At 32.3% G+C, this 20515-nt stretch overlaps 2 protein-coding genes and 1 pseudogene across 8 annotated transcripts in view; 2 read left to right on the forward strand and 1 right to left on the reverse strand.

Moving 5' to 3' along the window:
• Unc-115a (actin binding LIM protein Uncoordinated 115a) overlaps window positions 1-2991 on the forward strand; it is a 39570-nt gene extending 36579 nt beyond the window's left edge. For 5 of the 7 annotated variants that reach the window (XM_075296326.1, XM_075296311.1, XM_075296335.1 and 2 more), the window contains 3 exons: window positions 2009-2075; window positions 2146-2387; window positions 2456-2991. In XM_075296326.1, coding sequence (XP_075152441.1) covers window positions 2009-2075; window positions 2146-2387; window positions 2456-2569 — 423 coding nt within the window. In that variant the 3' untranslated portion in view covers window positions 2570-2991. Of the gene's footprint in view, window positions 1-2008; window positions 2076-2145; window positions 2388-2455 lie in introns of those variants that run through there. The other 2 variants (XM_075296341.1, XM_075296347.1) reach the window with 2 other exon arrangements.
• Window positions 2992-7722: 4731 nt separating this feature from the next.
• LOC142222800 (small nucleolar RNA U3) lies at window positions 7723-7814 on the forward strand (annotated as a pseudogene).
• Window positions 7815-11677: 3863 nt separating this feature from the next.
• Window positions 11678-20200, reverse strand: LOC142226385 (uncharacterized). Its single transcript, XM_075296379.1, has 5 exons — window positions 19999-20200; window positions 19769-19924; window positions 12565-12702; window positions 12236-12450; window positions 11678-12175 (listed from the first exon to the last, which is right to left on the reverse strand). Exons 1-5 carry the CDS (start codon window positions 20119-20121, stop codon window positions 12064-12066), a joined length of 744 nt encoding a protein of 247 aa, XP_075152494.1. The 5' UTR covers window positions 20122-20200; the 3' UTR covers window positions 11678-12063.
• Window positions 20201-20515: the final 315 nt, after the last annotated feature.

Below are 20515 nucleotides of genomic sequence, written 5' to 3' on the forward strand. Positions count from 1 at the left end.
TATTAAAAAAAACGAGCATTTTTTACAGTATACGTTGTAGAACTCGGCCGAAGCGGGGGATATTTTTTGCCGAAGCCGAAGACGATGTTCGGCAAAAAAGCAATAATCGGCCGAAGCCGATTATTTTCCTCAAATTTGTAATTAAAGAAATTTGGTGTTTTTTAGTTCAATATTAGAATATTTTTTTAAATAAATGCATAAATACAACAATAAAAGGTAATTCATTTGATATAACTAGTGACAAAACCAGATTTTTTATAATTTTTTACGTATTATTTGTGTTTTATTATTATATTAATTTATAATTATTATATTAATTTTTTACGTATTATTTGGGTGTTTTGACTGAGATTCAACCCATGGACAATACAATATCAAATAAATTATAATCGTGGCCGATTATCGATTTTTGGCCCAATGACGAAGCCGAAGCTTCGGTCGAGCACTAATACGTTGTATAAAAAAGCTACTTCAATAATTTTTTTGTGAAGTTATACTTTTTTTTTAAATATCCACTTCTCTTGTCAGAAACACGCTTTGAATGTGTTTCCATTTCCAAAACTACCTAAATCAAAATGCTAAACTCAAAAGTAATTTCAATAAATATAAGCTATGCTCAAGTTTATGATTAACCCTTTGATATTATTAGTCAAAGGATTAAACATAACAAAAAATATGGTTCCCGGCTGAATTTTTACTTATTTTTTATCGTACATTGTTATTGAAGGAGACAACAAAGTTTTTATTTCTTAACCCTCTAATGCCCGATTTTTTTGCCAGCGGATTAAATGTTCAATGTTAACGACCCTAAAAGAAGAAAACTAAACAAGAAAAAAAATTATACGGTAAAATTCAGTATATGCTGTAAAGCCTCTTGAGTAGGTTTAACTAAGTTTTGTTTCTATTTTATTCATTTTTTTTTTGTCTTAAGGTGCGTTTTACTAAAAGCTTGTTGATTTAATGAAGCCCGCCTAGAAGCGGGATTGGGCATTAGAGGGTTAAATCATAATTTGAAATGATTTATTGACTTTATTTTGTCGAGAAAAATTATCAGGTAAAATTCAGTATATGCTGTAAAGCCTCTTGAATAGTTTTAACTAAGTTTTGTTTCTATTTTATTCATTTTTTTGTCGTAAGGTGCGTTTTACTAAAAACTTGCTGATTTAATGAAGGGATTGGGCATTAGAGGGTTAAATCATAATTTGAAATGATTTATTGACTTTATTTTGTCGAGAAAAATTATCAGCCATTGTGGCTAAAAACGTAATTGTTTGTTGATTTTCTAGATATATAAATAAAATGTCACGAAAAAAAATCTCGGTAAGTGTCGAGCAGTAGTGGCGAGAAAAACCACATACTTAGAACTATCAATTCCTTAAAAAATAAATCTCCTGATACCTCTCTATAAATTGGATATGAACAATGCAATATTACCAAAAATAGTACAAGTAGACAGGATAATAAAATATTAAATGTGTGTATGTGCAAACATTTGCACCAGATTACATCTCTAGATGTAATCAAAAATATATTTTATATTTGATTTGTTAATTTTGTGTACGTTTTTTCCTTTTTTTGAGGACTAGGTCCTAAAATTATGAATTTCAATCAACATCAAAGATCAATTAAAGCTGTATATACATTTAGTTATATTTTTTTATTTTACTCTTCATTTGACAAAAACATTCACAAAATATTGCTTCTACTAACGCTTATTATATTTTTTTAATTTGGAGATTTAGGCCGTATCTTGACGATAAATACAATGATAATTTTTTATCCCATTAACTACAAAACACTGATTTCAGATATATATTTTTATGTTATGCACGATCATCAAGTTTTTCTTTGGTATATGCTTATTTTAACCTCTCGCTCGCATGTTTCCATTTTCTTATGTTATCATCAAGCCTCGATGCAAACTATAGAAATTAGTTTGATAGAATAAACACGAAAACAAAACAAAAAACATTATTAATTTGTGTTTTATTTAACAAACATGTTATAGGACTACTCATACGGTGGATTAGGTGATAAAACGCACAGCACAGATTTAAGTTGTGGCAAATCTGAAGGTAAGTTTACTTTTCCCTTTAAACTCTTATTAATTATGGGTGTAATTGAATGTTCTCTTCTTGGTTTTAGCTTCAGTTGACTCCATTACCGAAGGTGATAGACGTGCTTTGATGGGTGGCGATTTGCCCGCCTCTAGTACATACTCTGGTGCTTTGTCTTATCACTATCCCCAGGCTGGTCTAATACGTCGCAGCTTACCAAATATGGCCCATTCGATGTTGGTTCATGAACCGGCTAAAATTTATCCCTATCACTTGTTAATCATCACCAATTATCGTTTGCCTTCGGATGTTGATCGCTGTAATCTTGAGGTAGATTTCACAACGTCTGTTTGCTATTAGACTCAATAATTTTACTTACTATGTCTTCTCGAATACAGCGTCATCTATCAGATGTTGAGTTCGAGCACATTCTGCAATGTACTAGAGCCGACTTCTACCGATTCCCTCAGTGGAGGCGAAATGAATTGAAACGCCGCGTGAAATTATTCTAAATTAACAAAAAAACGAGTTGTTTGTTGCTCCAATCTGTTAAATCTGGGTGAACCTAAGCCGCAGTTTGAGGCCAAAAACTGTGGAAATTGATACCAAAACCAAACCAATAAGCGTTTATTTTACTATAAATCGTAAATACATAAACATTTGTGTATCCTCTCGTTAAACTAAACCAAGTACACAACAGTAACCACAGCTTTAGCTAATGATATATGACAAAAACAAAAACAACCAAACTAACGAACAACAACTCCACTACGTACGTTACTCCACAATCCTGAGAAGAGAAATATATAGGAAGCAACCCCCAACTAATCGCAAATTTCTAAACACAAATCACTGTCGCCATCATCACATATAAATGAATGTATGCAGCTTTTATTATTTCTTATAAACTTATAAAAAAAAACAACAACAAAAAGATATTTGGCAACTAAATTATAAACAGAGTTTAGGCTATTTTTTATTTTTGTTTTACATCCTTTTGAAGGAGATAGGGCCCTTTTATACCTACCGCCGACTTAGTAGCAACGCATGGCATTATTAAGAAGCTTTTTTCTTTACATTTACTTTGTGCGTATTTCAACCTAAAGACGTATGCATAATTTTATTAGGTTTCTGTCAAATCTACTATACCATTCACTACGATTTTGTGAAAGAGTTTTGTTCAATATTTTTTTTTTTTAGTTTTAGATTTATGGAAATGGAAAGTTTTTTTTTTTTCAAATGTAGGAGATTAATAATTTAAACATTTCCTTCTTGTATTAGATTCTTACAATTATATATATTTTTTTATAAATATGTCATTGTCCGTATCAGTACCTCTTTGTTTGCGCAGCTAAAAAATTAGATCATGTATTTTTTTCGTTTATAGGTATCAGAGAATATATATTTTATATAAATGTCAAAAAAAATAAATAAAGAAAATATATTTTATTTATTAATAAATAAAACACACACAAACAAATCAAAGAAATATAAAAAAAATAATTGAAACTTCATTATAAGCTTATATAGTAATTATTAATGAAAATAATAAATTTCAATTTCAAATGCTGGAAAATGTTGTCTTTAATTAATATTTAATACATTTACATTACTACATTACAATATCAGAAAACAAAACAAATTAAAATTATTAATACATGTGTGAATAAATTATCCTTTACACGTACACAAGTTTTTTTTTAATTAGGATATGATGTAATTTGTATGAAGCCAAATTGGCCTATGAAAAGGAAATTTAAATTATTTTCTTTATGATTTGTTTAGAATATATTTATTATGTATCCGCACATTTTTGCTACACACTAATAAAGGTATTAAGAATGTCTAGGGTCAACGCAGTAAAAATTACAACATTTGTGTGCTAGTTTTTAAATCCGATATATTAAAACATGTTCTACGGCAAAAACGACAATCTAGCTGTTATCGTAGCACAATAAAAAGAATTTTATTGGGAATATATCTTCTAATTTCTGAAAAATTTCAATTTTTTTCAAATTAAAGCACAACAACAAACAAAATTTTTGCTAAGCTTTTCCGAATATTAGACGACTTCAAAGTACATAAAACTAACATTGAGTAACATCTCAGAAAATTCGTTTTTACAAAACATATTTTCACTTTCTTAATGTATCGCTCACTTATAATTTGATAGTTAAAGCTGTCATTTGTTTGAATAATTAAAATAGTTTCAGGTCCAATGTTCAGAGATTTGCTTTACCATAATTATAATTTGTTCTGTTATTCATGTATTGTCATGTCATCTCAATAATTTGGGTAAGTAATTGGGAGGTTTTTCTCCCGAAATTTCCTGTGTTTTACCATATTTTCGCTCTACAAAAATGTTTTTTTGTAAATTATTTAATTCTTTTTGATAGTTTTGTTCAAAAAAAAAAAAACGAAACTAGGAGGAAAGATAATTTAATAATTTACGCTCGAAATCTACTAAAAGTGGATTTGAAATCTCTCCTATAAGCAAATGACAGTTGAAATCTAATTAAAGTAGATTTTGAGGTATAACGTGAATAAGGTAAAAGTAAAAGTTTTCAATTTCTTAAGAAATTGTATTTTACTATTTGAATATGGCAGAGCTTCCCAAATGGGGATCGCGCCCCTCTAGGCTGGCACCACGAGGTTCCAGGAGGGTGAAGGGGCAGCGTCATTTTTGTTGAGCAGGTCTTGTATCATTAAATTTATTTAAAAAACACTCATTGTTAAGTTCAACAAAACATCAATAATATATAGTTAGTTAAGTTAGTCGTTTCTTTTTATTATTGAATAAATTTATTTGTTTACAAAATGTTGTATGTTAATGTACTAAATTTAGACAAAATTTTAGTTTAGACAATGTTTTATAAAAAAAATTTTATTTAAAGGTTCTCACTATTTACTAGAAATTGCCTATATTTGCATGTAGTTTTCAAATATTTGATTAAATTGCTCCAGTTATCGCAGCCTTCGCCATTTAAAGTAAAAATTAATTCTGACTCGCTTAATGTGTGTTTCTGAAAACGTGCAGTACGTATTGTATAATGTATTGGTGATTCTCGCTTCTGTAAATTGCAAATATTGCAAAGTTGCTCGCGGTCGCTAGCTCCATACATATTTCCATTGAACTGTAGAACTTCACATCGCGCTCTAAATATCGACATTATGTTTTCCATAGAGTTTTGATCGTTTATGTATGCAAGTCCTCTAGAAAAGTCCAGTTTTTTTTACTACTACTTTGCCGATTTCATAACCTCTGAACGCCGGACGTTTATTAATCAAAAGAAAGCCAACTGGGAAGGCTTCAGAGATTACACCGATCGCCGCTTCAGTGAGCTCCCGTCCCCCTCTCATGTTTATGTTGCCCAGAGGGCGTTCCGGGACATCATGAACGCAGCAGCCGCTCGCTTCATACCCGCTGGTCGAATTGCCCATGTGAGGCCCAACTTCCCAGCCGAAGCGGCGAGACTCGCAGACGAGCGTGATGAACGCCGTCGTGCTAATCCTGCTGATCCTAGAATCAGAACTAAATCTAGAGATTAGTAAGATAGTCGACGAGCACAAGCGGAACACTTGGTTAGAGCACCTGAAGCAATGTAACTTAGGCACAGGGACTGGTAAATTGTGGTCAACAGTTAGAGCCCTCTCGAACCCCGCTACAAGGGATGATGGGATTTCAGTCACCTTTGGCGACGTGACTGATCCGAAGAGATGCGCCAAATACTTCAACCGACAGTTTGTCGAGCATCCCGACATTGATAGAGCGAAAAGGAGAGCCACACGTCGTATACGTGGTCTCCGATCCGACGACACACCACAATTTACTGTAGCCGAAGTTACCATTGTCATCAACATCGCGAAACCATCCAAGGCGCTGGGCCCCGACGGAATTTCAATGCTAATGTTGAAGCATCTGGGAATACTGGGAGTTGAGTACCTGACCAGACTCCTCAATTTGTCCTTAGAATCACTCATTATACCCGATGTCTGGAAGATGGGAAGGGTGATTTCACTACTGAAACCAGGCAAAGATTCGAGTAAAGGTGAATCGTACAGACCTATATCCCTTCTCTCGCCAGTAGCCAAGACATTTGAGGCACTACTCCTCCCTAGCCTTGTGGAGAATTTTCCAGCTGCCCACCATCAACATGGATTCCGTAAGGTACACAGTACGACGACAGCCTTACATGCCATTTCGACACATATCAATAAGGGACTTAATCAGCCCAAGCCGTGCCATAGGACGGTCCTCGTGGCGCTTGACCTACGAAAGCATTCGATACGGTCAACCATGCCAAATTATTTGAGGACATCGAGAATACGTCCCTACCGGCAGGAGTGAAACGTTGGGTGCTGAATTATATGTGTGGACGCCAGTCGTACGTGGAATTCAGGGACAAAAAGTCAAAACCGCGTAGAGTTAAACAGGGAGTTTCCCAGGGTGGGGTGATATCTCCGGCACTGTTTAAACACTACCTGTCCTCAATTCCAAGCCCACCTGACGGCGTCGAGATTGTATCATATGCGGATGACTGTACAATCTTGGCATCTGGGCCCAATGTTGATGACATCTGCGATCGTTTAAATGTATACTTAGCTAATCTTACCAGTTATTTCACTGCGAGAAACTTGAGGATATCCCCCACCAAATCCTCAGCCACACTATTCACTACATGGACGGCAGAAGTGCGCAGGCAGTTGAATATTAGTGTCGATGGCGAAATAATTCCGACCACAAATTACCCCAAGATTCTTGGGGTCATAATCGACACCCTTTTCAGGTCGTCTGCCCATGCCACTGCAATTTGTAATAAGCTCCGTGGTAGAAACAAGGTCACTTGCCGGCAGTACTTGGGGTGCGGACAAAGAAACCTTGTTAGCTACCTATAAAGCAATTGGCTGGTCAGTGGTAAACTATGCAGCGCCAGTGTGGACACCGCAGACTAGTGATACGCAGTGGAATAACATACAAACCTGTCAGAACGCTGCCCTTAGAACTGCGACTGGGTGTCTCCGCAGCACACCCCTGGATCACCTTTATGTGGAGACAAAGATCATCCCTGTGCGAAGACACAACTACATGTTGTCAAAGCATAATCTAGAGCGCGAGATCCAGCGCTACAAAAGAGAACCTCTAGATCAAGCAGCGTACCAGGCAGGTTTGAACAGGATTCATGAGGATACTGTAGCTGAAGCGGTGAGAAGCTACAAGGTTAATCCTGTTCTCGGAGTCCGTCCACCGCCCATAGCACCGGAGGAAAGAGACCTCCCACGGCAGACTAGGGTAGTTTTAGCCCAGTTAAGATCAGGCAAGTGCAGCCGCCTCAATTCCTATTTATCAGTGATTGATAGCAGAGTAGCTAACGTATGTCCAATTTGCAACCAGGGGCCACACGACACGCGTCATCTTTTCTCTTGCCCAGCTAAACCAACCCGACTTACCGCCAGGTCACTCTGGACGCACCCCACCTTAGTCGCAGAGTTCCTCGATCTGGCCACAAGCTGAAGTACCAAAGCGTATAACATAAAAATGGATGAAATCACAATAAACTGTTACAACAACAACAACAACTTTGCTTTTTTATAATATTATTTTGAAAATTGTTTAATTTTATTGAGACTAATATATCATTGAAAAAATCATTCCATTGTTCACCTATTGACTATACTTCATAGGATCATTTCTGTAGTCAGTCTTCAATTACTTTCATTGCAAAATGAAAAATCAATAATATACTACAAAAGAGTATACCATACGTACATTTCGAAATGTACATTTATAACCACAATGGGAAAAGAATAGAAATTACATGCAATTCTATAATTTGTTGTAGGTTTTCCATTATTAGTCGTTCACTTTATTAGTCGTTCACACATTTTAAAAAATTTGAAACCATTTTCGTCACTTTTAGACATAAAGTCAAAATATCTGTCTTGCCTTCATGTTGAAACAGATTTAAGGCGTACTTTATCAGTAATAGTACCAGGGATCCGGAGCGTGGGGCGGAGCGGAGCAAGCCCTTTTTTGCCGGAGCGGGAGCGGCATTTCTAAAATCCGGAGCGGAGCGGTAGCGGAGCGGTTTCCAAATGAAAAACCGCTCCGCTCCGAATAAAATATTACTTGAATGAAATGTGTAACTTTGAAATTACACTGTGTAGGTAATTTCAAATATAGCTAGTACTTAGCGTAGTGTGAGTAAACGTTTAAAATATACGATATGTATTTTTGTACGTACGTACATTGGGGAAAACACAACGTGTTTTTTTTTAGTAATTGTTTTCAAAAACGGCAAATGTCAAAATATATCTCTAGTATGTGTTGTAAAAGTAACAACAGTACTTTCGATCAATTTCATCCCGTATTACTACAAAGATGTTTGTAATGAAGGTCAAATAAATGCAATTAAACGATATTATTTTTTTCTACACTGAAAAAAATATTGTCGTGAAGTCAAAGATTTCATGTCCTTAGAATAAGAATGCAAATTTTGCTTAACATGGAAGACGCATTTCTCTAAAATAAAGTTTTTTCCTTGTCCAAAAGTCAGTAAACTTTTGAATGAAGTTGTAATGTCCTTATAATTAAGTGATTTTACTTAAAAATGTGTATCATAACATGAAAGATAAAATTTTTGAGGTAAGGTCAACATGACTTTAATAATTAAGAAAAATTGTTTAAAATTAATAAAATTGTCTTTAAATTTGTTTCCTGTTTGCATCTTGCCTACAAAGCAAAAAATCGTTAAAAAATAAGACATGTTTTTCAACACTTTAATTAAAAGACGCTTTTTACTTGAAGCATAGCATAATCTCTACTGGAAGTCGAGTCTTAATATGGAAAATAAAGGATTAAAGGATTTTGATAACAACTGACGGAGAATCTAAAAAAATGAAAAATTAACATTTGCTTCCTAGAAACAAGTACATAACCCCAAATTTAAAAGATAATTGCGTCTTTAAAGTATCCTTACTTGTATTCTCCGCTTCTTTGGCTCGGAATTAATACCCAAACTGTTAAAGTAAAGACAAAATCTTTGGAACCGGGCATGCTTTTTTTCAGAGTAAGGACATTCATATTTGCTTTACTATTGTACTGTATCCTAGCATTCTCTTATTTCTGATATTAGTTCTCGAAAATTTAATTAAAATTATGGATAGTTTCAATTTTGGTTGAAAAATGTGCGCATATACATTTATTTTAATTTTTTCTCACATTGAAAACTAATGACTTCATTTGTATTATTGCATGTTATCTACTTTTTTTGAGAACGAACATTTCTTAAAAACGCTGTTCGAAAATGTATTTTTACAATAAAGGGGAAAAAAGCGAAAATAGGTAACACTAGATCTGAGTAAGAATATTCGTAGGTATACCACGGACTGATTTCGATGGAGGTTGTTGCAAACATAAACATACACACACACATTACATATATAACAAAACCTTTTCTTTACGTCTGTTGCAAAACAAAAAAAAAACTTTCGGAGAGTAGTTACTTCTACTCTGTGTATAGACTTTCAATTCCAATCAGCGTCCCGCAAAGAATATTGTCGGGTGGCCAAATATTTCACATGCTTAAAATACGAATACGAATTTTGCTTAGAATAGAAGACGTATTTCTCTGAAATAAAGTTTTTTCCTTGTCTAAAAGTCTCTAAACTTTTCAAATAAGGCTGTTTGTCCTTATAGCTAAATGATTCGACATAAAAATGTGTATCCTAACATGAATGAAAATTTCGTTTTAATGAAGTCAAAATGGATTTAATATTTCTGAAAAAATCTTCAAAATTAATAAAATGTATCAACACATTGTTTTAAAGTCATTATACCCTAAACCATAGTGGTTAGGGTATAATAAGTTTGATCTGCCAAAAAATGTGCCTACCAGAAATATAGGTTTTAGACCAATATTTCTGGTAGGTAGTTTTAGAAATATATACCGATCGACTCAGAATCACCTCCTGAGTCGATCTAGCGCTTGGTGTCCGTCCGTCTGTCCATGTATTTGTTGTTCACAGGATTCCGGTTGCAATTATTAACAGATTTTGATGAAATTTGGTACAGGGAGTTTTTTGGGCACAAGGACGAACGCTATTGAATTTGGAAGAAATCGGATCAAATTCAGATATAGCTCCCATATATATGTATCGCCCGATTTCGACAAATGGGGTCACGCTGTGCCCCCATAAAATAAAACTCAATTGAACAAATAATACAATGTTTGTACTATAATTTTCTCGAAGAGGAGCGGAGCGGAGCGATTTTTTTTTCTGGGAGCGGAGCGGTTTATTTTTCTCCGGTGCGGGAGCGGAGCGGAGCGAAAAAAATGGACCGCTCCGGATCCCTGAATAGTACCAAATATTAAAAATCTAGCTAATGAAACAATTGCCAAATTTCGCACTAATTGATAAACTCTTTTATATTAATATTCATTAACATTTTTATTATTTAATTAATTATTGTTAATAATATTTTCAGCTTTTGTTAATATTTACTTCTGTTTGTTTGAAAACAAAATTTGTTGTAGGTTGGGGGGCGCGAAGCAAATTGAGTTAGGAAGCTCTGGAATATAGTGTCACGTATTAATAGTTGCTCTGTCTGGCATACATAGAGGTGGTCCAGATTCTAACAGAACCGATGGAAGGTTTGTCTTCCTGAGTTATGATCGGTATACTTTTTGCAACCCACAGTTCGTTGGACTAGTGGACTAAATAAGTTCTTATCGTTAAAAAATCCCGCTTTGCCGGGAATAGAAAAAGTCTGAGAAAAAACCCTATAAGTAACACATAGTTGAGTAAATAAATGAAAACTTTTGCTAAAATAGTAAAATAGTCGTTGACAGGTCTGTTAAAACGCCAATAGATCTGCCGAAAAATATAGATCGATTTTATTTTTGATATCTATACCATCTGGTAAAAGAATGACTAAAGAATTTTTTGTGAAAGCTGCGCATTCTATTCGAGTGATTTAAAATATTTGAAAACTCTTCATGAATAATAGTTGAGTTTGAATGTTTATTGAAGTATTTACAGATCGGATATGATGATCTGTTACAATAATTTTTTCATTTGAACAGAACTTTGTCAGTATTTGCTTATATTTTATTAATGGCAGCATCAACCGAAGCCGAAGCTTTTTGAATAATACATTTCATATCGCATTGCTCAGTATTTAATTTCTCTCAGTCAAAACACCAAATTTCTTTAAAATTTCAGGAAAATAATCGATTTCGGCCGATTATTGGTTTTTTGCCGAACATCTGCTTCGCCCAAAAACAAAAACCGCTTCGGTCGAGCTCTACTTGGTACCTTCCTTAATATACTTTGGGAATACTCTGATGTTCCCTAGTACACTCAAAGAAATTGGTTTTTAAACAAAATAAAAAGAAATACTGACAACTCATATTTGAATGATTTTCCGAGGAGACATTGTTTGTTATTAAAAAAAATAAAATGGGCATTTAGTCAAAATATTGCCAGTATTACAAAAAGAATATCCAAAGACAAAAGAGATTGTAATTGCTTGTTTTAAAAGAAATTTTCGTAAATATTTCCATCATAACCTGTACTATTAATCGAATTTTCTATAGGCGTTGTGAAGTAAAACAACCTAATTTAATCTACATAATTTATTATTATACAATTAACCCCCATTTTCATGAAGCTCCGTTAGTTTTCCGTCAACTAACGAACTTTTAAACAGTATTATGGACACATCTATCATTTTGCCTATATATTCCATATGCCAGTTTGGAACTTAACTGGCGCAAATTTGTCTCTTAGAGTTAACTGAAGAGTAGATATTTGCTATTTACTTTCTGTTAACTGGCAGTTAAAGTCTAACGGAGCTACATGAAAATGGCCGTAAATGATCTTTCATACTCGTCAGAATAATTTATAATTTTATCAAAAACAAAACAAATATCAACGAGGAATGTGATAAAATATTTTTCAAATAAAAAGAGGAGATTCCATAATTTCGTCCTGTGAACGCAAAATATCAGTTTTGTTTTTGCAATGTGTCGGTTTTTAAATCGTACGTTAATTGAGTTTTCATAACGGTCAAACTTGTTCCGATTATTTTTTTGTGGTAGATTTGTCTGGTAATAAAACTAAAAATAAAAAGGTTGTATATATAGTGATAGATAGCTAGGCATTAATGTCAAAATTACCCCAAATTATCAAAGAAGTCTCTTGCTTCTTCCTGCCATTCCGACATAGTGCATTCCAAACTACTGTAACCCAGCTGAACACAGTTCTTGGATACCAAATTTATCATAGGTTCGGCAACTTTTGGAATCGGATATCCTGGCGTTACTGCGAAGCGATATATCCACGCTGCATTATAAATGCTACTATGGTTTTTGACACTTATACAAGCTATAATCTAAAAGCAAATACAAAATTATCAGTATTATTTCATATAACACCAGAAAAATATAAGCTTTCGATACATAGTATTTTTTTTTTTGATAATCTTGGCCGTGCTGTTGTTACATACCTTCTTACGAAATTTGTTTTTGTACGAGGTTTCATATGGTGCATCATCCATAAATATCTGGTAAGTACACTCAGATGGTTTCATACGGAATATAAATGGTTCGTAACACTCAGCCACTAACGAAAGATTTGGTTTTGTCTGTAACAACAAGAAAGTAAATATAGTTTCCCATTTCTTCTAGCCTAATTGACAAAATCCGAATGTGTATTGGTTCACATTTATTATTATTATTATATTTTATTGTAAAAATGACCAAGCCTAAATGGTTACAAAAAAAATGGTTATAAAAAAAAAAACTACAAAAGTAACTTTAAATATATAAAAATTTGACCAAAAATAACAAAATAAAATTTGGAATAAAAACTAACAATAATAAATTATAAAAGAGAAGAACAAAGAATAAATATACATTTTTTTATAAATTAGAAAAAAAAAATGAAATAGAAAGCAAAGTAAGAAAAACTACTACACTCATAGAAAAAAGTCTGCTAAAAACAGCAGTCAATGTCTGCTGTTATATTTTTGTACTTCAGGGCCTAATGAACAACAATTTATAAAATTTTAAGATTATAAATTTTTCCCCAAAGCATATTTAAGAATCAAGAGTAGTTTTTGGTATATTTTTTCACTGTAATATACTTACAAGCTCCTAAATACGATAAGCAAACATTTTCTTTGCTGTTATGCCTTAATTCGATAACCATTCAGATTTTTGATCAAATACTATAGATATGCATAAAATATTGTGTTAATTATGTTAGGATAGCTCCTAAGTTGACATTTTTATTTGTTATAGCCAAAATAAAACTTGTTTTAGTGTAATCGAGCTTAAAAAATAGCAGGAAATGTTTGCTATTTCAGCAAACAATGACTGCTGTCCCTTTTTCAGCAGACTTTCTGCTGTTTTAGCAGACTTTTCTGGTGTCCCTACGAACAAATTTCTTTGGGTGTAATAAACAATGGATAAAAAAGAACTTATTACTACTAAAATATCATTACAACAAAATGTGTTTTTTTGCATTTTACGTACTTAATTTGTATTTTAAATATTTAGTTCTAATAATTAAGCTCTAATAATATTTAGCTCTAATAAAAAACTTACTTTATTAATTCTTATTCTAATATATATATTTTTTTAATATATATTTTTTTATTTTCATTTTTTAATGTTTTCCAATCTATTTCTTAAGGCTGTTTAATAACAAAAAATGAGGGCATAAGAATAGAAAAAAACACTAACTATATTCGCATACACCAAAAAATTTTTTTAATAAAAAAATTGTGAGCGAATAGAGAAAAAGAGAGAATTTTTTTAAGTAATACTATAAGTTACTCAATATGCATGTCTATGACTGAAAATTTTTCAAAAGTTTGCATCTAAAACTATTATATGAAAATGAGAAATTCCTTAACGAAACAGGCGACCTGTTGTATATACGAGCAGTCCTCACACCAAAAGATTGGCTCACAGTACCACACAATTTCGGATATAAGAGTTGTGGATTTCTCTTGGATTTGCTAAATTTAAATAAATTTACGAGGATTGAAGGTGTTTGCATTTTATAAGTCTTTAATTCAACGGTGCTAAATCGTAAGTATACCAATAATAACCAATTCGTAATGAATGGTTTGTATTTTTTATTTACATAAATGCCATAAATAATTTAGTAATAATTTAAAAATAACATACAAATTAAATTACTGGTCTTCGAACGTTCTAAAATAAATTTTATAAAAGTGAATAATTTTATTATTTTCCTTGAGAGGTTTTATTTGTAACTGTACTTTGATGTGATTTGATCTTGATAATGGATATTACTCCTATGTTTTTGTTTCAAGATTCATTTTGCAAAGTCTCTCTAATTCCGATGGGTTACATAAATTTATTTTATTTTATTTATTTATTTAGCATAACATGCTACTGATTTTAAACAATACTTCGTTAAATTATTAAATTGGATTGGGTAATTTTGACATTACATAACTTTTCAAAAATTTTCTTTTACATATGAAATGAGCGATTTTTTAAAGGAATGTATGTTATTTTCATTTTTTAATTCAATTGGCATTAAATTACTGGTCTTCGAACGTTCTAAAATAAATTTTATAAAAGTGAATAATTTTATTATTTTCCTTGAGAGGTTTTATTTGTAACTGTACTTTGATGTGATTTGATCTTGATAATGGATATTACTCCTATGTTTTTGTTTCAAGATTCATTTTGCAAAGTCTCTCTAATTCCGATGGGTTACATAAATTTATTTTATTTTATTTATTTATTTATTTAGCATAACATGCTACTGATTTTAAACAATACTTCGTTAAATTATTAAATTGGATTGGGTAATTTTGACATTACATAACTTTTCAAAAATTTTCTTTTACATATGAAATGAGCGATTTTTTAAAGGAATGTATGTTATTTTCATTTTTTAATTCAATTGGCAGTTCATTAAATAATTTAAGCCCATTATATAACAATAAGTTTTGATAAAAATTGGTTCTACTTAAATTTAATCGAAAATCTTGAATATTTCGTAAATTGTACGGTTGAACGTCTGCTACATACGTTATAAAACTTTGCATATACTTTGGAACTAAGTCGTGCTTTATTTTAAATATATATATATCAATGCGTTCATTGTAAGTCTTTGGTTAACTGACATCCATTTTAGTTTATTCAACATGCTGATTGTATGCGTTAAATGATGACATTTTAGAATCGCTCGCATTGCTTTATTTTGTAACTTCTGAAGTCTGGCTTTCATAGCTTGAGGTTTAATAATCGTATTAAATATATTGATTGCGGTTGGAAGAGAAACTTTGTTTCGTATTCTTTTTAAAAAAGCAACTTTTTTTGAGATCTTTTTGCAGATATAGTTGTAATGTGCATCAAACTTCAATTTTTTGTCAATTACAATACCTAAGTACTTTATTTCCTCAACTTGATTCACTTCTTGTTCATCGATTAGAATATTTCCTTCAATGACTCCATTGACAACCATTACGTTAGTTTTGTTTATGTTGAGCTTCAGTTTGTTCATTTTTAAATACTTTTCCACTGCTCTTAGATCTTCATTAAGCTTTGATATACATTCGTTTGTATTTTTTCCACTTATGTACAACAAAGCATCATCAGCAAACAAACATAATTTAGTATTTCTTAATATGTTTTTTAGATCGTTAATATATATTAAAAATAGCAGTGTTCCTAATATTGCTCCCTGCGGTACACCGATTCCTACAGTACTCCCTGATGAAACATAAAGGCCACATTTTGTTCTTTGTGTTCTCTCCTCCAGGTAACTTTTAAACCATTTACTTTCAACTCCTTTTACTCCATATTTTTCAATTTTCTGTACCAATAATTCTCTATCGACGGTTTCAAATGCACGTTTTAAGTCCAAGAAAACTGCTACGATGCAATTTTTATTCGTGACTTCAGATTTCCATTGAGTAATAACGAGATTCAAAAGGGACTCACAGTTGTGATTATGTCTGCATCCTGATTGCGTTTCGATAAATACATTATTTGATTCAAAATAGCTATTCAGTTGCGTGTATATTACTTTTTCCAATATTTTACTAAGAATCGGAAGGTCTTATTTCATTGGGGTTATCCGTATTTTTGATTTTCGGTATGGGTATTACATATGACTCTTTTAGACATTTAGGGAAAATTCCCCATCGCATAGATTCATTTATTAAACGTTTTATTGCTTCACCAAGCAAGTCAAAGTTATTTAATAAAATTTTTACTGACAGAAAATGTTGATCTTTTTTTGTATTCATTCCCTTTAATAAAGATTTCAAATCATTGGTATTTATAAATTTGAATTTGAAGTTCTCCTTTGGAATGTGTGAAATATTATTTTCATAATTGATCGGAGGTATACTGCTGACTATTTCTTCTACACTCTCTATAAAAAATTTGTTCATTTCTTCAGCTATGCATTTCTCATCAGATATGAGGGATCCATTTACTTTTATTTTCTTAATATGGGTATCATCTTTCTTAAGTACAAATTCTTTTATAGTTTTCCACATTGACCGTTGATCTGTACAGTTATCAATTTTATTACTGATAAAAGTTTCCTTAGCACTACGAAGTTGTGATTTGTATTGATTTCTGAAATGCCTATAATTTTCCCAACTAGTATTATCGTTTATCCAAACAGCTCTTTGATGTAATTGTTGTTTGTGAACTTGCATTCTCTTTAAATTGCTACTAAACCAATAGTTTGGTAATTTTTTTGATTTTGTTTCCTTCGTGCATATCATTGGATGCAAAGCCCTATTAATACTTTCAAACAGACGTTCGGCGTAGTCATCAACGGAATTTACAGGATGGTAGTAATAAATGTCATCATTAACTATGGTTCTTCGGAAAAGGTCGTCGTTGTAACGCAATATTTGGATATTCTTAGCTGTGGTAACTGTCTCTCTTTTTGATGGAAACTTAACTTCAATTGATTCGTGGTCGCTAATTTTGAGGTTTGTACAGGTTTTTGCAGTACATAGGTCAATATTGGTTACTACATAATCAATTAAGGTTGAAGTCGTACTAGTAACTCTGGTAGGTTGGTTTACAATTTGGTTAAAAAAATTATCATTTATTATTTCCTCAATTTTTTGTCGCTTTGTAGAAATTTCATTCCAATTTATGTTGAAATCGCCAACAATAATACCAATGTCATTTCCACTAATTTTGTCCATTTGGTTTTCAAAAAAGTTACAGAATATTTCTTCTGAGCTGTTTTGTCTATTTGGCGATCTGTAAACACCAGCAATAAAAAATTTTATATAACTTTTCCAGATTTCCACTTTAAGCCACCAAATCGTCTTATCAATTGCTATACATTCAATAACTCTTGATTGCCATGAATCTTTTATGTAAAGAGCCACACCACCCGTATGCCTAGAATCACCATCACATCTCAAAATATTGTAGTTTTGAATAGAGAATTCTCTATCTTCCAAGTCTGCAGTTAGGTGTGTTTCACTCAAGCAAATAAAGTCAAACTCGTTTTCACCAAGTATTACTTCCAGATCATCAAAGTTAGCACATAATCCACCAATATTTAAGTACAATCCACATATATTCTTTGGTTGCTAGTATTGCACCCTTTCTGCTTCTATTCTTTCTCTACGTTTCAGAACACGGCACCCAGTATCTCGGCAATCATGATTGATGTCTATATCCGATAAATGTAACCTCTCTTTTGCCTTTAAACAATTTATGCATTTGGATACGTTATTATTACACTCTCTGTACGAGTGGCCAACTTCACTGCATTTAGCACATACTTGATTTTCACTTCTGCAATGTTTCGATGTGTGAGCGAATCCCCAACATTTGAAGCATCTTAAAACTTTCAAACTTTCATATACAGGACATCTATCCCACTCTATATTAATTTTCTGTTTATCAATAATTTCCTTAAATCCCTCTCCATCAGTCTCAATTATGGCGTTAAATGTGTTTCGATTTTTATATGACCTGTATACCTTGACACATTCCAAATAATTGCATTGTATATTGTTTTGTTTTCTTATAGCTGCAACGACTGAACCTTTATCCAACTCCTCGCTTAAACCTGCAATTAACAGTTTCGGTTTTCTCATTGATGGTGATTGTACCTCGTAATTTTCTCCCATTTTCTCTTTAATTTGTTCTCTTAAAACGTTCCGTGCACTCTCGTTCTCGCATCTTATAGCTATCATACCATCATTTCTCTTCGTTATTCCTTTTACTTGTACATTGAGTGCTGAAGGTTTAATCCTCTCTTTTACCTCTCTCTCAGTTGTCTCACTGTTCTGCTTATTTTTTGGTTTCAAAATAACGGGTACATTGTTGGTAGATTTAAGCTTGTCTGCATATGTTTGTACTCCTGGATTAGCTTTGTTATTTTTCAGCTCGCTCATAATTTCTATCTTTGCCTCTTCAACTCGTTTCTCCACATACTGGTTGTTTTTGTTAATTTCGCTAGTTATTTTTGCTTCATTTTCAATAACCATTGACAATAAATGTTTATAATTTTCATTTGTGACCAGCATAAAGTTAATACAAGAATCACAAAAAAAATGTAATATTCTGGTGTTTAAAAATTGCATCGCACTCATACTTTGTTAAGACAACACATTTCATATGAAAAATTTTTCCGCAAAAACTGCTGCACCTTACTTCCGTGTCTCGGCAAGTGGTTTTACATTTTCCACAATTTAAATCCATGTTATCTCATGAATTTAATACCATTTAAGTGAAATCAAATCTCACTCAAATGATTTAAAAATTGTTAATGTTTTAGATATTGTTTTTATGAAAAAAATATCCAATTTATTCAAGAGCTTTAATTTCGCGTCTGCTTGCAACGAACGAACGAAATTGTCCTCCGTTCGGTTGACACTAATTCGCTATTCGTCACCTTAAATTCTTTGAATTGCTTAAATAAGTAAAATTAAGGGACTAGTTGTTGTGTAAACATGAAATGTGTAAAAAGAGAATAATTTTTGACATATTCCTGTTCTACCATGGAAAATTCATTCCCAAATATCGCTATTTTTATTTTTTTTGTAAATAGTTGGATATTATTTACTATGAAGTTTCAATTATTATTAATTGAATACTTTTTTAAATTAATCGGAGATTCGTTTTGTTTTGTTATTGTTGATTTTGTTCTTTAATCATTGTTTTTTTTTTTATTTCAGCTTAAAACCATGCATTGACTAAACTACAAGTGTAGCTTAACCAACAGAGGAAAAGCCGGCTATCATGTCAAACCTTTTTTCGGAAGGTTCAAGTGTGGTTCATTGTTGGGTTTAATGAACTGCCTGATTTTATTCTGATAATTGGTTGATAGTTTTGCTGCAAGTAGAGGATGCTGATGAGAAATGTGTTAATTCTGAAACGTGCGTCCATTCAACCATATTGCAGTCTATAGGACCTTGCCCAAATAAATTTGACAAACATTCTTTTCCTCTGTTGGTTAAGCTACACTTGTAGTTTAGTCAATGCATGGTTTTAAGCTGAAATCAAAAAGAAAAAAAAACAACATTAATCGGAGATAAAAAGTCGGGAATAGTCATGCTGACACAAACATATTACCCACTTATAAAGCTAGTGTAAACGTCTATTAAAAATGTATATCATAGAATACTCGGATTGTTGTCACTTGGAAAATTAGAATAGACCTTTAAATCATACCCGCATCAATTCTATGGCCTTAGCATAGAAAGAGAAATATGTCCCAGAGAATAGGAAGAATATGCAACCAGGAATAGTTAATGCACAGAATATCAGTGGCACTCCAAAGAATATAAATAGCACAGCCCATGTGATGACTATAAACTGCAATGTTATCTGGAAAAAGAAAGGTCATCATCAGTATCCAATCAATCAATATCAATTGTACTAAGATTCAGCAGTTTAGTTACCTCTCTGAAACAAAAACTGTAGAAAGACTTTTTTGCAAAGGACATAATGTATTCCTGTACAACATTTTGACACTTAAGCTCATCATCTTCTCGGTAGTTTCGTATAACTATAAACGGTTGCATTAATACTCTATTTATGTAAAAGTGTAAAACTAAACGGAGAAATAAACAATTGAGATGGTAGGGACTCGATAAGCGTCGATAACAAAAGCCGAAAGCAAATGTAGACATGTATTAGAGTCGGTACTAAAAATTACTAATAGAATTTAGATGCAAACATATAAACCATATTTAAGCAATAAAAAAACATAATTATAGGCCTTTTCGTAAACGTAATGTTGTATGCAAGCGTCATGTGTCCGGCAATGTTCTAAAAAGCAACAATGAAGCATATGTTGCGCAAACCTAGTGAAAACATAACTTGTTACGGCAAATTAGTTCCCTATTGATATTTCGATATTTTCATTTCCACCTTATAATCGTAAAAAATAAAATTTAATTGATTGCTACCGCAAAC

Source organism: Haematobia irritans, chromosome 1 (assembly GCF_050003625.1).
Source record: "Haematobia irritans isolate KBUSLIRL chromosome 1, ASM5000362v1, whole genome shotgun sequence".
Lineage (NCBI taxonomy): Eukaryota > Metazoa > Arthropoda > Insecta > Diptera > Muscidae > Haematobia > Haematobia irritans.